Raw genomic sequence first — 16,638 nt, 5'->3', positions numbered from 1 at the left:
CTATTACACTTAGAAGGCAGAAATAGAGGTGCATGCAGGGAATAAAATGAAACGTGATCACAAGTGTATAATTGACAGAGCTGTAAAGGTTCTGGGTTATACAGCAACTTTAAACTTCTCTGCTATCTGTTCACACATCTTTTTGCAGATAAGATGCAGAAAAACACTAAATCATGTAGCCTAATTACCTTCCAGAATAAGAGTAATGTACTGTATTCCTAAATTATAATGATTTGTTTTAAGAAACTGTTCTTACAGTTATAGATATTAATTGCAGCTGTTAAAACAATGATTTTGCTACTTTTGGTATGCTGATACGTCATAAAATGCAGCCTCCTGAAATTCTTGGGCAGTTTTGTATTTTCCTCAGGGTTCTTACAGGCAGTTCAAAGCTCATGACAAGCCAATGTTTGGTTTATTCTTGTCAGATAACCATTAACTTGGACTCTCTTGTTGTAGTGGCTTCATGGGCATTTATGAAACGGCAGCTCTGACATACTGTACGTGGTCTATACAATTCCTTTGCTCTGCCCTCCAACAGTTACAGCTTACAGCAAATTGCAACAATATGTTTTTTGAATACTTCTATTTTTAGTTATTCCCTTACACAGCAGCACATGCAGAAGATGCACACAATGTTTACTGCCTATTGTTAACACTGCTTTGTGCTACATCGATTGTTGACTAATAGAATATGAAGCTCGGGTCCTTATCAACACAAAATGATTACATCAAATAATTCCCCGCCGTCACTGTACTGACTCCAGAATCCAATTATGGAATCAAAGAAGCATAATTATAATTGCCACTCAGCCGTCGCCAAAATGAAGTGGCCAAGGGGCATGGATTTTTTTTTAGAAAGGGCACATTTTTTTAATGCGTATTAACAACAGCACAAGGTGGCTGTTTCAATATCAAAGAATACATGTATTAACCAAATATATTTTGAATTCTCCCTCTATTTTTCTGTCTCTCTCTCCCTACAGTATGTGCCTGCCACACTGACAAAGAAGCCAAGATTCCTCGTGTTTAAACCTTGAAAATGTGTGTAGGTATTGTCCTCACTAAGGCCATAACATACTTTTTTTGCAAATATCTAGAGTTTTGAAATATACGTTTTAGCTATCATGCTCATGTCTTGGATCATTCAAATGTAGAACCTCAGTTCAGAATGAATTTAAAGGTGCCCTATTATGCTTTTTTGGGGGTTTTCCCTTTCCTCTAGTGTCTTATTGGCTGTTGTGCATTGAAATGGCCTGCAACATCGGCTAAAATCGCAGATTCCCCTCCAGAGATGTAGTGTTATCACTTTGTAACACTCGCGCTTCTATTGGCTAGCGCTCCAAAACATTGTACATAAGCTAAGGGGTGCGACAGCTCAAAGCAGATGACCAATCACAACCGAGCCAGCCAGCTAACCAATCAGAGCAGACTGGGCTCTGGTTTCAGACAGAGGGTGAAAAGAGGTGCTTCAGCACAGGCAGTATGAGAAAAATAAAGCACTTTTATATCATTAAAGCTTGTAAACATGTCATAGTAGAGGCAACAAATACAAATATCAATCTGAAAATTAGCATAATAGGGCCCCTTTAAATAACTCCTCACTTTTAATTGCACTCCACAAAACATTGATAACATTTGCTGTGGAGTGTAATGCAACGTGTTCGCTGTGTTTTTTCTATTGATGTTTTCACAACGAAATACAATTGTAGGGTTAATTAATATCTACATATGGTATGATACAGCGGCTTTCTCTAAAACCTCTTAACCAGCAGGATACTGGACCCACACAATCCCTGGGCATCCTGCAAAGAAGTAATACTAACTATAATGTCAAAATGGTTGCTGTGAAACTGGCCCATCACAGTAGAACTAGGACAAAGCTCAAAGCTCAAGGAAACAATCAAACACAGCTGTCCCATTGATGCATACTTTGTTATGTGGTGTCACATTTTGGGCTGTGGTGATTACTTATTGATGTTTCCTCTGCTGTATATTGCTCAAAAGATGGATTCATGCATTATATGTAACTATTAGAGCAGAACTGATGCAGTTCAGGCTCTGCATCTTTCCCCCTGTCACTGAACCCAAGAAGATGTAATACTATGTGGAGCAACTGAACATCTTTGCCAGAATAAAACCAGGTATACATTCCTGGTCTGAAATCATGGTGCACCTCACTCCGTTCTATGTATCAATCTCCCGTTACAGTGAAGTCCATACTAGAAAAATGCTTGTGATATTGCAGTTTGAACATGACATGACTTTTAGTAAGCAAGACAAAAAGCAAAACTTAGTTTCCCTTTATTCACTAAACCAGCTAAAAAACAGCACAATTGAAATGCTGCTGTATTCACATAGGAATACTTCTTTATAATAGAGGCAGTACTAGTCACTCACACTTATAGAGAGAAGAGCTTTAAATGAAATATATGATCTGTATATATGGGGCTGGGGAAATCATGTTCACTGACACCAGATGAGATCAGTCCTGCTGTGAGCGCCTTCAGCTCAGCAGGACTTCAACATTCCCTCCCCCACATTAATAATAGGCTCACTCCTTTCATTGATCTGGGGATCAGAGGATGAATGCATCCGTACATTTCTTCCACATTAATATTTTAAAGTTTACACATAGATTAAGACTTGCTTGCATAGCATTTGGTAAAAATTGTTTTTGTACACAGCATCTCTGGTAAATCCTCCATTCAGTTGAGGGTTCCAGCAATGTTATATTACGTTCAAATTAAACGTTGAAGGCATCAACGTTTTATGATAGTTGTGAACTAGAAACTATTTTATTTTCTCGTTTATGTCTGTCTACTGTTGCTGCTCTACCCTCCCTTCTCCACCACCAGCATCCAGGCAATGTCCATGGTCCAGGGAGATCTCCAGCAGTTTGTTATGACCGCATCAACAGTTTAGTAAATGCAGGATTGGTGCCAATTTCTGTATTTGATGTGCCTTCTAACTGATCAGCTTTTAGTCATCATAAATAGGATAAGAGCCCGTCTGAACATATAAAACAGTCAGCCATACACATGTATCAGCACGCAAACATTGTTTTAAAATGAAAAGGATCATAGTTATTTGCAGGTTGTTTTACTGAAAAAAAACGAATTTCGGACTTCATCTATGAGCTCTGAATTTGTATTGGTATTTATGTCTGTGTGTGGGTTTAGTTCTTTAAAAAAGCAAACTCATAACTAATAAATCCCAAACTTCTCAACAAATAAACTAACGCACACAAAGATTATGGCTAATGAATCTAAACAAATTAAAGTAAGAAGAAGAGCTGAAAGGTGTTAGCACCTGATGGGGGTGGTCCCTTTTAAGGGCGGGCGATTATCCTCAGGACTTTTAACACAGGCATTTGTGCCTCTCATTAATATAAAAATAGGTCATCATTTCCAAATCAATTTGAAAAAAACACCTTGGGTTGCTCCCTTGTTTAACTGTGCAGATTCTGAGAGTATAGATGGTTATGCATGGTTCATGTATAGTTTGTTTTGAAAATAGACTTGTTTTTTTTTTTTAAACCTGAGAACAAAACACAACCTTTTAAAATCTAAAATGGGACTAAAGGAATCTAGGTGAGAGTTGTAGGAAAGTAATTGACAAGTATTATACATATACAGAAATGAATGTCCTGATAATTTAAAACACAACTAGTAGAAACTTTACTTTATTGGTCTCTACTGTTAATATGCTGATTTCATTTCCACACATTCGTTCTTTTTTTTGCAATGTCTCCACCCAAAACTGCCAATAACAAGAAACCTCTTTTCGTCATCCTAATGTCAGTGGACACATGCACATACCACCAAACCACACAGTCAGGCAGAGATGGGAATTCATGGTCTGCTGATCATTTCATCTGCCTGCAAAGGCCAGAATTATTCCTAAACTTTACAGTCAGCGCTCAATGATCTATGAACTAACACATTTAAGCACTGGCTGATGGTGTTACTGCGTTGACACCCTGCAGGAAAACTACCACTGATTTCTGAGTTTGTACTGCTTTTATGTAAGTGTTATCATTTATATTCCTATTATCATGTTTACATACTCTTTTTGATTATGTGTTGTTATTAGTTATTATTGTTTTATTTTATTTTTTTATTATTATTTTTTTTATTGTATATATTATTTTTTTACTTTTTATCTCTTAAATTTGATCAGTGTCTTTTGTTGTGAAGCACTTCGGGATTTGTCTTGGCAGATGAGAAGCGCTATATAAATTCAATGTATTATTATTATTATTTATTATTATTGTATTATGGTTTGAATTGCAGTGTGGTGTTTCTGGGAGGTCATGAAGCACAATGTAATATAAAACCAGAGGCCAAACATAATTCTCAGGTTTTGTTGATATTGGTCTCTTGCTTTCTAGTTCCATGTAGCTGCATGAAAAGTCTCACCTCATGGGGCTAACTGAGACTTAAAATCAATGCAGCAAAAAAATAAAAAAGTAAAAGCAGCACTAAAAAATTCATTGATTTTTTTTGTGAAATAGAGCACTGCTCTTTAGAGGCTAGGAACATCAAACTTGAATGAATATATATGTAAAATTCATACAATGATATGTGATAATGAAGCTCAGAAGAAATGCATGCAATGCATTTTAACAATAACATGTCCTTCTGTTGTAACGCATTTTCAAAACATGCACTAACCAGATATTGGACTTTAAATTGAAAACATGAAAAATGTATTGGCCCAAATATAATAAACACAAATGCTCTTCAAAGACTGCACACATACACAAATTGCAGGTTATAATTGAAATGTTAATCAGATGGAAATCAAACTCTGGTGCATTTAATTCCCTATATACTGTAGTATATCTGTTTCACAAATAACAGCTTACATTGACCCTCTGTATGTGCATACAATCTGTCATAAACACTGTTACCAATACATCGTGCTATGTTTTAGAAGAAGCATGATTAATATTCTGCACAATCCTCTGGATATATGACTCTCTACAGGCAGCCTTTCCTCGCCAGGCAAAGTTTGCGTCACATGCTTATCCTGTATTCCCCGCAGACCACTTTGATGTTCATGCTCACGTTTATTTTATTATGGACATTTATTTATTTATACCGTCTGTGACCATCACAATCAATCCTTCGACCACAACATTACTCTTGGAATTCAGTTTTCATCTCAAAAGTGTTCACAATCTGTTCCAACCCTCGTGTGTGTGTGTGGTGTGTGTGTGTGTGTGTGTGTGTGTGTGTGTGTGTGTGTGTGTGTGTGTGTGTGTGTGTGTGTGTGTGTGTGTGTGTGTGTGTGTGCGGGTGTGTGTGTGTGTGTGTGTGTGTGTGTGTGTGTGTGCGGGTTTGGGTGCGGGTGTGTGTGTGTGTGTGTGTGTGTGTGTGTGTGTGTGTGTGTGTGTGTGTGTGTGTGTGTGTGTGTGTGTGTGTGTGTGTGTGTGTGTGTGTGTGTGTGTGTGTGTGTGTGTGTGTGTGTGTGTGCGAGAGAAAGAAGCGTGCCAGTGGTAGCTAAGGCAATATTTTTACTGCTTATAACTCTTTTGAAGATAATTCATCCCCGCTTCCAAGGTCTGCAAACTGGATTGTTTTCCTTCCTTGGACAAATTAGAAAAATCATTTTCACGGGCCACTACATGTGCCCTTGACTCACAGAAATTGATTTCTTTCTTTTTTTTTGTGGGGGATATGTAATATCGAGATGTAATTAAATGCTACACATCCTTGCTGGCACAATGGGTGAACAGGATGATTACAGGACTGAAATTGACATTCATCCTATAAAAACCTAAATATTCACATTTAACCATGTCAACCCCATGGACCCTTTGGCAAGTCAATTATTACAAACTAATGTGTGTGGAACAGGACTGCTCCGTCTTAAATAATTTCTATTTAAATTCCGGAGCAGGAGCAAGGTGTCCAAAGATTAAATGTTACAGTATTTCATGCTAAGTTACAGCCAAAAGGGGGGAAAACGAAAACAACAGAAATGTTTGAATACTTCGCTTGTGTGCAGCAGTAAAGGTATTTTGAAATGCACACATTGTGGTTGAGTTGGCTTTGTGTTAGAGGATGTTGTGTTTGATAAGAAACAGAGGTTGTAAAGTTAATGTGGTGACTTTGGGATTTTGCAAGTGAAAAGTAACCCTCTTATTGTGTTCCACAACCATTAGGGGATGTTGTCTGAAAAGGGTAACAAATGCCAAACAGATGTGATACCCAAAAGTCAGCACTTAACCTTGGTTAAGATTTTAAATTGAAATTGCAAAAGCACTATGCCAATATAAGGAGTCTCTGTCCCCTGTAGTTTGTTGCCAAACAAAGTAAAATTCTATTTTTATATATCATATATGATAATAATTGTAAACTCTCTTAACTCTAATATCAATACAAATTGATCATGATGCATTTTATGCTTTAACCAGATTAAAAATAAATGTACTGTAGTTCCAGATGTGTATTAATATGAGTGATTACTTGAGCGTTTGTACAGTTGTGAATGGGTAACCAAAGAGCATTTATGAATGGGTGGAGAGGGGCATGTGCACTAGCATAAATGAGTTTTCTGACACTAGCCTGCAGGCACATTGTTAAGATTAAACAAACCCATAGTGTGCTTCCAGGAATGAAAGCATTTTAATTTTGGAGATTACCAATGATGACCAAAAATAGATTTACGTGAGTGAGCGTGTGTGAGTGTTAATGAATCTGGAGCTCCAGCTCATTACAATGAAGTCTCCTGCTTCTCTTTACACAGAAGTGAGAATGAGATACGCCCTCTCTGCTGCTGAGGAGCCACAACACCTCGGATACTTCATCTGGCGCAAACTATACCCAATGGGGTTAAGTTTAAAAAGTGATTTCGGAAACGGAATGGATCAGAAGCATTATTGGAGGACGCGGATATAAGCAATTCAGCAATCGTTTGTCGAGGTAAGCATTTATGTTCGTAGTTATTTAAACCTATAAAACCATGTGGTATTGTAATCAATGTAAGGCTGATGTCGCCTCCAGGCTGGACAACTATTCAAATAGTCTACAAAAATGTACAAGGCTACCATAAATCATGAAAACTACCGAACAAGGCTATTAATGTATTTTTCATCCAAATCATCTGCTAAAATATACACAACTTCAAGCATTGTGATTACCTTCTTTAGGTGATTCGTTTGTGCTGTTCGTTATTACGCGCGTGCATTGTGGCTTTGCCGCTTCAAAATCACAAGCCAGTTTGTCTAGCAGCATGTCTAAAGAATATCCAAAATTGAAACTCAAAAACAGTCCCCAACTGAGCTAAGAATACATAAAAAAAAAACTTTGACAGGACAATTGCTAGACAAAAATGCTGTTTTACAGGATAGGAGTGTAGACAGACAAAACAGCAACAGGAGAGACATTATGCAGCAAGATGCATACTACAGTAGGAATGGGAATGGGAACAAACGGTTGCACACAAAGAGCTATGATCACACATGGCTGTTAATTAGTCACATACTTCTTATGCAAGAACACTTTAATCAAAGCAATATAAATGCTAATACATTACTTTTTTTTAGGAACATTTGCAAATCCTGCATTTTTAGGTTCATAGCTTAAAATATTATACTTTAAGTGTGAGAAAGCACTTATTATTGCTCTTTAAAAAACGGTGATTCTTTTTCCAGATGGCCCTGATAGATGAAGACATTGCCTTCCAATCCAACATACCTGTGCCACTGGATATAACCGTGGCTGTGGTCTACTCTGTTTTTGGTGAGTAAACTCTGCAGTAATTCAAAACCATGTTGGTCTTATTTAATCTCTTAACAGACAGTAAAGAGTTAATAACACCAATATTGCTGTCAATACGTTTTTTACTCGTTCTGCTGAGGCTGAAACGGGAAACAGCATGGAGCAAGCCAGCACACTGTGAAGCCTTGGAGGCATGTTAATTGTTGTATTCTTCCCAAGTATATGTATCACATCTATCAATATTTACTCTATTGATGTCTAAATCCTACTGTAAACACACATCAATATACAGAGCCTGTAGTGTTGCAGCATGTTTAATCTGTTCTTCCAACAATGCAAGCAGCCTCTGGTGATAGGTTCTATATCTGGGCAATGTATACTGAAAAAAAAACACCTGCCATTCGGTAGTATTACTGGAGAAACCTTACATTTGAAGATAGCAGTGATGCACTATTAGAAGGTAACCAAAACGTGTTTTTAATGTAATACGTTTTTGAATTAATGTTCAGCTTAATGGAGTTTTATGACCATACTGTAGGTGTGTTTTGCTTCTGCTGTATAGTTCTCTTTGTGTCATGTGTCTGCGTCGTGATTAAAGCCATATAACTTCTGAGGCTGTCTCTGTGTTATGCTTTGCCTTTTACTACATGAATTAAAGAATCATCTTCAATTGTAATACTTGGTTCATACTAAGCAATGCTGGTTATCACTTGGGTAAGTAACATGTTTAAAAAGCCAGCAAGAGTAGAGCATTAGTTAGATTTTTTAAATGTATCCAACAGAAAAACCCAGGTGGATGTTGCCAAAATGGCAACACCCTATTCTTTTAGGCCACCTCCTAGGGAACTTTCTCGTGTATTGTATTGTATTTGTATATGAACATAAACAACAACATATATGGCTTGTGAGTGCACACTGCTGTCAAGCTATAACATCATGAGAAAGACTTCAGGGACGCGCAATGAGTGCCTGTGAAAGACACATTTAATGGATTCTTTTCCCAGAGAATTATTTATTGATACCCACCCTAGTATTAAAAATGTATATTTATGTATTTATATGATTATTTAAAGTATCAATGGATTTGACAGTTTTTAATCATGATTTTCACACAGTAACACAAATACTGCCATTTTGAGCAGCCAATCCAGGTTTAAAACATGAGAGTCTATTTGTTCATTAGTCTAACAAAATAATAAATACATGAAAACTATACGCCATAATTAATTACATTCCTGTGGTACACAATTTGCTCTGAAATCATTCGGTCTGTTTTCCAGGAGTATTATCACTGTTTGGCAACAGCACACTGCTGTACGTCTCCTTCAAGAAAAAACACCTTCTGAAACCAGCCGAGTACTTCATCATCAACCTCGCCGTCAGTGACTTGGGCCTGACTCTGTCCCTCTACCCCATGGCCATAACTTCAAGCTTCTACCACAGGTATTACATATGGCACGTACTGTAGCATTAACAGGCATGAAAACTACCAGAAAACGAGATACATTGATGTAAACCATATTAGAAAGATTGTAGGTATAGCTTTTAAATCATACTCTCTTTCATATTTCATGGTTCATTTAACTATATGGTTGGTTAGGGGTATGATTGCCTGTGAGGTTACAGATAGTCATGCTCATGCTATTCTTCTTTTACCCCCCTCACCTTCTCCCTCATTGATCTTTCCTCTCTGTCTTTGCTTTTTTCTATTTCTCTTTATCCCATAACCTCCTATGTAGGTGGCTGTATGGGAAAACAGTGTGCTACATATACGCTTTTTGTGGCATGTTGTTTGGCATCTGCAGTCTGACGACTCTGACCCTGCTCAGCATCGTGTGCTTTGTAAAAGTATGTTGTCCACATTACGGTAAGTTTTCAAAAAAGATTCTATTTCTTCCAACACAATGACACAGCATTTACCATCACACCCCTAAGTGGCTGATTATTGATTTATCTGTTCTACAAAACAAAATGTTAATCCCCTCCATTGCACATTAGCCTTTCTTTGATGACTGACTCAGGAGCTGCACTCACTTCTTGTGATGTTGGTTAATTCAGTTTATTGAACCCTTCTATTTGAGAATGAAGATATTGTGTTTTCCCGAGCACAAAAGGACTTCTATACATAACTCTTAATTATAAGCACTTTGTTAAGCAAACCTTATCTGAATCACTTCAACCATCGAAAGATACCCTTTGAAAATGTGAGGCAGCAAAACAAAGATTTTATTGCATGAATTGTAAAGTCTTACTGTGGTCTCCCACCACTGTATATTTACAGAGGTACTAATTTCATCACAACTTGACAGTAATGATGTCTGAGTAGATTAGACATTTAGGAGAAATATTATATTCTCCAACCTCACCATTGATGAATCATTTCCTGTGGGGGGGGAGAATAAGTGCAAGATGCAATTTCAAGGACCATCTACACAGTTGTTTCAAAAAGCACAAATGGCAAGGATGCTGCCCATGAAACCATAGGGGCCAATTCTGGTCCACTAGCTGTGGTGCAATTACTTTTAATGCACTTTCTGAAGATCATTACAATTTCACTGAGGAGGCTCATTAGGCCGTAACCTTGGTAGTGGAAGCTTTCCTCCTGAAGATTGAGAGCTATGTTTTTTTCCCTTTGTTGCGAGCACCAACACTCACACTTGTTAAGACTTCCTTGATTCAGTTTTTCTATGAAGCTTAAGTGTTTGTATTTTCAAGGACAGAATCGGGAACGAAGTCTCAAACAAAACAAAGCTGAAACAGTTTCATTCATTTCTTGTGTGACATCCTGGACTATATTCAGGATGGACAACAAAATGTGTGTGGCCCACAACAACCATCAAGGACTGTTGTGCTCCAATCAGTTACACAAGCTTGTTCGCATACTGAAAGGCAGCGTGAAGTGCATCTCCTCTCTGTGACTGCTCCATTGCAGTTGTAAAGGGGGCAGTGCCCTCACATATTAAGCCTTGAGCTACCCAAGCCCCTGTAACTGTGACTAATATTTTCATCATGTTCAGAACATTTTAAATTGTCAAGAACCACCACTAGAAGAAGAAAAGTTGAATAAACATCGGGAAGAGAACGTAAAATATATTGTTAGAATAAAATAACCTAACCTTAGATGAAAGTATGATACTCACATTTGAACAATTAGCTAATATCCCCCTTTAAGTTAACTTTAAACATGTAGCTCTCAGATGCAGTCAGTAAACACTATGTAGGTTCTTTTTTACAGGACGCTACAGTAGCTGTGCTGTTTATTGTAAGTACGAGCTTTTGAGAACATGCAGATTAGGGCATACCTCTTACTACATAGAGAACCAGGGTTATCGAACAACCTACTTTATCGTAGCATAATTTGTTTGGGTATATCAATAAATAATAATACTGCTTTCAACTTCATGAAAATATAAACTAAATGTTTTTTCCCCCCAGGTAACAAGTTTAACCCTGTCCACGGCCGTCTGCTCATTGCCTGTGCTTGGGTCTATGCCTTGTTGTTCGCTGGCTCTCCGCTGGCCAACTGGGGGAAATATGGACCTGAGCCTTATGGCACCGCCTGTTGCATCGACTGGCGCCTGTCTAATGAACACTCGACAGCACGTTCATTCACTGTGGCGCTGTTCATCTTCTGCTACATCCTTCCATGCTGTGTTATTGTGGCATCTTACTCGTGCATTCTGGTCACAGTGAATGTATCACGTAAAAATATGGAGCAACATGCATCGAGGAAGACACACATGAGCAGCATCCAGACAATTATAATTAAGGTAAGATGATACACACCTCTCCGTTTGGAAATATTCTTTTGAGTACTGGCTTAGAAACGACATGTTCTTATGGTCCTTTATAGCACCATTGAAATGATTATGCCCTCATCTTTACTGTGTCTCTGCATGATCACACCCCGGGAGAGTGTTATTAATACTCTGAGATCAGTAATATATTAAAGCTTCTGCTCGAGACAAGACTCCTGTGGAGATTTACTTACTCTTCCATATGTAAAATAAATTGGAAATGACCTAAATAGATCCGTCAGTGATAGAGGATCTATTCCGGTCAATATTAGCAGGAATTGGCTCTGGAGATACTTTTATGCTTTTATCCCATAGCAATACTAATGTTGAGGTACAATGTTGTATAATGTTTTTATAATTTTTATGCTATGACGTTTGTATTTTGTTTTTGTCTTTGCTTTTGTTTGCTTTGTACAGCCCTTTGAGGCATTTCTTGTGATTTGGGGCTATAATACATTTTGATTTGATTTGATTTGATGGATAAGAAGCTAACGCTGCTTTTGATGATCGATGGTCATCATTATACACCTCTCTCCATAAGAATAACTTTAATTTAAACAGCTATGGATTACAATGCCTATGTTGCCTTTGACTGATGCAAGTCAATCAATATTTCAGGTTCACCTTGTGCCTTTAAAGGACATGCCTTGTGATTTTTTTGTATGTTATCATCAATAGTGCAAAACAAACAATGATCATGATTCTTCAATCAAATACACTGTTTTCTCTTCTGTGATCTATTTCTTACCAGTTAAGTGTTGCTGTCTGCATCGGTTTCTTTGTGGCGTGGAGTCCGTATGCTGTGGTATCCATGTGGGCTGCCTTTGGGCACGTTGAGAACATCCCTCCTCTGGCCTTTGCTTTACCGGCAATGTTTGCCAAGTCGTCCACCATCTACAACCCAATCATCTACCTAATGCTGAGGCCGAACATTCGCAAGGTGATACGCAAGGACCTTGGTACTCTATGCCACATCTTTCTGAATTGCTGTCAATGCACGAAGGGGTCAGCAAATTGCTGCTCCAAGACAGAGATCAGGGTCCGAATTCGCTCATTGCACAGACAGACAAACCCATTCCCTTCATCCAACTACTCTGCTCAACCTCCTATAGAAACAATAAAGTGCAATGATGCTTTTGAATGCTTCAGACACTACCCTCAAATCTGCAGCGTCCCTAACCCTGCCATCGACGACCCATCTAAAGTTCTAGACAATCCAATTCCCCAAACACAAAGGCAGAAGAATCAAAATGTGTGCCACAAAAAGTCTCTGCTGGCCATCATGTGTGCAAAAAGGACTTCAGAAATAGACAACTTTCACATTAATTTGGAGATGGTTCCAGGCCATGCAAAAGTCGCCTGGCCTTGATACTTATCTCAATTTACAATGTTTACAGAATATCTCTGGACTTCATTTGCTGGTTATGTTCTTTAAGATGTGGCATTACGTAATTTATATATTTCAGGAAATCTTGTTCAGCGATGTACCGTATGCTCCTTAAGTGTTTTGGCACACGCCATGTAGCTATTTTATCTTTTGTCACCCACTATGTTTTTATTTGGTTAATATGACAGAATAGCATTTAAGGTTTAATGCAAACCGCATTTAATAATTTAAAGTGAATGTAATTTGTAAGTATGTGTTCATTTGCAGTGAATTGCCCTTATCAAAGTTGTCAAAAAGTTGTCAAAAAGTGCCCGGTTTGTAGCTTTTTTTCAGATTTAAATAACATCTAAAAATGTCTCCAAAACCCTAGGGGAGATTTAAGGTGTTGAGGAATTGTACCAACTTAATTTTGAATCAATATTTGACTACCTAACACATTCCTTGTAGCACTACTTGCCGCATCCTCTTTCTGGATCTACCGTTTCTGTGTATTACTTTAAAAAAAAGCTAGATTTAGTGAAGTTTTCTTATTTTTACTCTAACGTTTGCATAAGCTTGGTCAAGTTGGACGGAGGGCAAGTTTCAACATAATTTGAAGCATACTGTTTAAACTTTGAGAGTTAATGAAGCTCCTTGATTTTAATGATGTTTTCTTTATAGTCAAATGGTTGAATCTGTAAAAAGAATCATTTTAAGATAATATTAATTATGAGCCTGCAACAAAACAAAGATAATCTCATCTCTTTGATCAGGACTGTATGGATGTGGTTTGACTGACTGCGATAAAACAATATATTTTATCAGACTATGGTCCAAATATTGCTAAATCCATATTGGTGCAAACACCAATAATCAATTGAAATAATCAACACTGATTTAACTTTCATAATAATAATAATAATGAAAATTATGCAAAAATAGGTTATTTCTGACTGCTCACTACAAAGTAATAGTATATTGGATAAGTACAACACATGATAAATGTATGATTTAACAGTGGATCGCTTACATTCAAATCAAAGCTAACGTTCTGCACTTTAAAGACATGGATAGTTGATTTGTAAATACTTGTAGACCTTATTAAGGGCTTGATATTTAGTAATCTGCTGTTCGCATTATCTTAGTAAAGCCTGGGTTAAACCTCAGGCAATTGACTGGTCACTGTGCGTGTATGCTGATGATGCAACTAATATCTGTTATTCATATCGTTTCTGCACTTTGATACCATGAGTCTCACTGTTCTACCCAGATTTGTCCTGGATGATGGCTTTGCAGGAGAACACAAATATAACTAATTTCAAAAGTGGTAAAAACATCCATCCCCTGTCAACCCTCGTATTGTTTTCATGTGACAACTGCAGGTTTACAGTTTATGGTGCTTGATCAATTATCTATGTACAGTACACACTGTAAAACTAAATGTGGCAACATAATACTATTGTTATGGTTCTGCACATTAATGTCTATCTATCTGTATTATGTGAACCTCAAGTCATTATTTTTGTATACAATGAAAATGGGATGTTTATAGTTGATTTGTATAATATGTTTGACACACATGAAACAAACAATCAATGCAATCCAATATGTAGCTGCAGATAAATGTATTATAGGAGAAAGATTATCAAGGTCATGTTGTTTGTAATAGTTGTTGTTTGTAAATCCATTGTAAAGTTAACATGACTGGAATAGGATTTAGGCATTCACTCAGGACCAACTATGAGACAGATCCAACCTTAGCTTTTTAGACACTCACTGAATTATTACCCTCAAATTATTCCGTGGACCTACTGCTATACTTCATCTATTCCAAATAGAATATTAAGCCATGTCCTAATTGTCATGTAAAAGATGTTGCTGATGCAAGGCATGCTGTTTTAACAAAGGTTTTTAAATCGTTATTTCAATCAACAGGGTGCCATTTTAATATCATGCCTCAATCTGATAGAACCTGGATGTAATTACTGTTAAGAAGCTAGAAAGCCTGCTCACATTTGTATACCAGGACATTATCAATAGTCATTCATGGGTTGAAAGGAATCATTGTTATAGTGTTTAGTGGAGATAATATTAAACCTACCTAGGGAAGGAGAACAGCAGTGGCTATCACTATAGCTCATCATCAGATCATCATCTGTAATCCCTTTCATGGAAGTTCAAACAGTATTTTTTAATGAAAACAGAGAGAAAATTAGTCTTCCTGTCAGGTGCATTTGGGGATGAAAAAAGAATACAATCCACTGTTTATTCGTCTAATGCTCAGGAAAGAATATCTGCATACAACACACTGTCATGCCCATATTCAAACTATAGTCTATGTCATTGTATGCAGAGCCCTCTAGAGTCTAATGTGGGGTTTTAATGTTATCATAGTCTATATCGGATGAAAAATACATTATTATTGTCATTATTGTAAATTTCGACTTGTTCAGTTCTGTCGCTTGTTTAATTTGCTTTAAAGGGAAATGAGCTTTTGAGTGATGTGATATTTAGTGTGTCCCAATCCAATACTCTATAGTGCATAGAGTAAATACTTGATCTTTTTGTATATTGTCTTTGCAGGTAGCATATGAAAATATCCACATACAGTACTTAGCTGTTTGTTCAATCAAACAGGAACCTTTAATAGTCTGCAATCTAAACTTCTAAATACATAATGACAGATCATTTAAAAGTAATTTACTTTGAAGTTCAGTTATTTGGTTTTTTGAAAGCTTTTCACAAAACAGTTTGTTAAATGTTTCTGTCCCATTCTGAACACTTTTCCTTTCATGTTGTGCATGGTATCGTGGAATAAAAGTGTCAATCAAGAGAAAAGTAAAAAAACAAACACATTTTTGAATAAGTATATGGAAAAAATTCTCAGCACTCCCTTAGATTAAGGATGACGTGTGGAATTGGGATACAGATATAGCGTATACTTGTAGTCTAAACTCATTTGTTTAGAAGTGACAGCTCTGTTGATGTTTTCATTATATTGATATCAATTTAAGAGTTGCAGGGGATAAGCAGTTATGTTTAAAGGAAAAACTAAAAGTAAAACCATCTGAAAGTGTGTAGTTCCATCCATGTAACACATGAAATTAATTTACTTTGGGATTTTATAAACATTTGTTCAGTTTATTTAGAATATCAAAATGGCTTTTAAAATACAACTGGTTTTGAGTAAAACTTGTTGAAGAAGAACACAGTGAAGACATTTTTTTTGTTACAACATTTTTGTAATGAAAAGGAACAAAACATCAAATCTTATAATTGAAAATGCTATACAGTACATCACAGCAGCGTATCAGTTTAAAGACAATCTGACATCATGAGAGGAAATCCACACACTGATCATTCAAAGGAATAGCTCAATGCCAATGAATTCACCTTTACTGTGATTTGGGGAAATGTAAGAAGATAATCTACAGCAGGTCTCAAGCTGAAGGAGACAGACTTTATGTTACTCATCTCATGAGTGTCTACTGATTCCCACTGGACACATGGATGACAACAAAAATGCAAATGTATTGTGGACTTGTTCTGTCTTTCTGTGAATACATACTGTGTGTTTTCAGCTTCTTCCATTCTTACAGAGTAGCTGACCCTGCCTGTTCTGTGATTGAAGTCTTTATTTTTGTGTTGGGATGGAATAAATGTTTACCACACACCATTTGATTGTCCCTAAATATGAGTTAATATTCAGTTAAAGCTACAGTAACCGTGCACAAACAAAAAACAA

General features: G+C 36.9%; 1 protein-coding gene across 1 annotated transcript; it reads left to right on the top strand.

The window, feature by feature from the left end:
• The first annotated feature begins 7,663 nt into the window (after positions 1 to 7,663).
• Positions 7,664 to 12,896, top strand: opn7a (opsin 7, group member a). The gene is made up of 5 exons (XM_034138258.1): positions 7,664 to 7,751; positions 9,011 to 9,173; positions 9,470 to 9,597; positions 11,166 to 11,500; positions 12,279 to 12,896. The coding sequence occupies exons 1-5, from the start codon at positions 7,664 to 7,666 to the stop codon at positions 12,894 to 12,896; spliced, it is 1,332 nt and encodes a 443-aa protein (XP_033994149.1).
• Positions 12,897 to 16,638: the final 3,742 nt, after the last annotated feature.

Source organism: Trematomus bernacchii, unplaced genomic scaffold (genome assembly GCF_902827165.1).
Source record: "Trematomus bernacchii unplaced genomic scaffold, fTreBer1.1, whole genome shotgun sequence".
In the NCBI taxonomy this organism is placed as follows: domain Eukaryota; kingdom Metazoa; phylum Chordata; class Actinopteri; order Perciformes; family Nototheniidae; genus Trematomus; species Trematomus bernacchii.
Note: the sequence above shows the minus strand (reverse complement) of the source record. Positions and strands in the feature narration are given on the sequence as shown.

Coding starts and splice junctions, on each gene's coding strand:
- opn7a (XM_034138258.1), top strand. CDS start 7,664: ATGGCCCTGATAGATGAAGACATTGCCTTCCAATCCAACATACCTGTG. Junction 9,174..9,469: donor ACTTCAAGCTTCTACCACAG/GTATTACATATG, acceptor CCTCCTATGTAG/GTGGCTGTATGGGAAAACAG. Junction 9,598..11,165: donor AGTATGTTGTCCACATTACG/GTAAGTTTTCAA, acceptor TTTTCCCCCCAG/GTAACAAGTTTAACCCTGTC.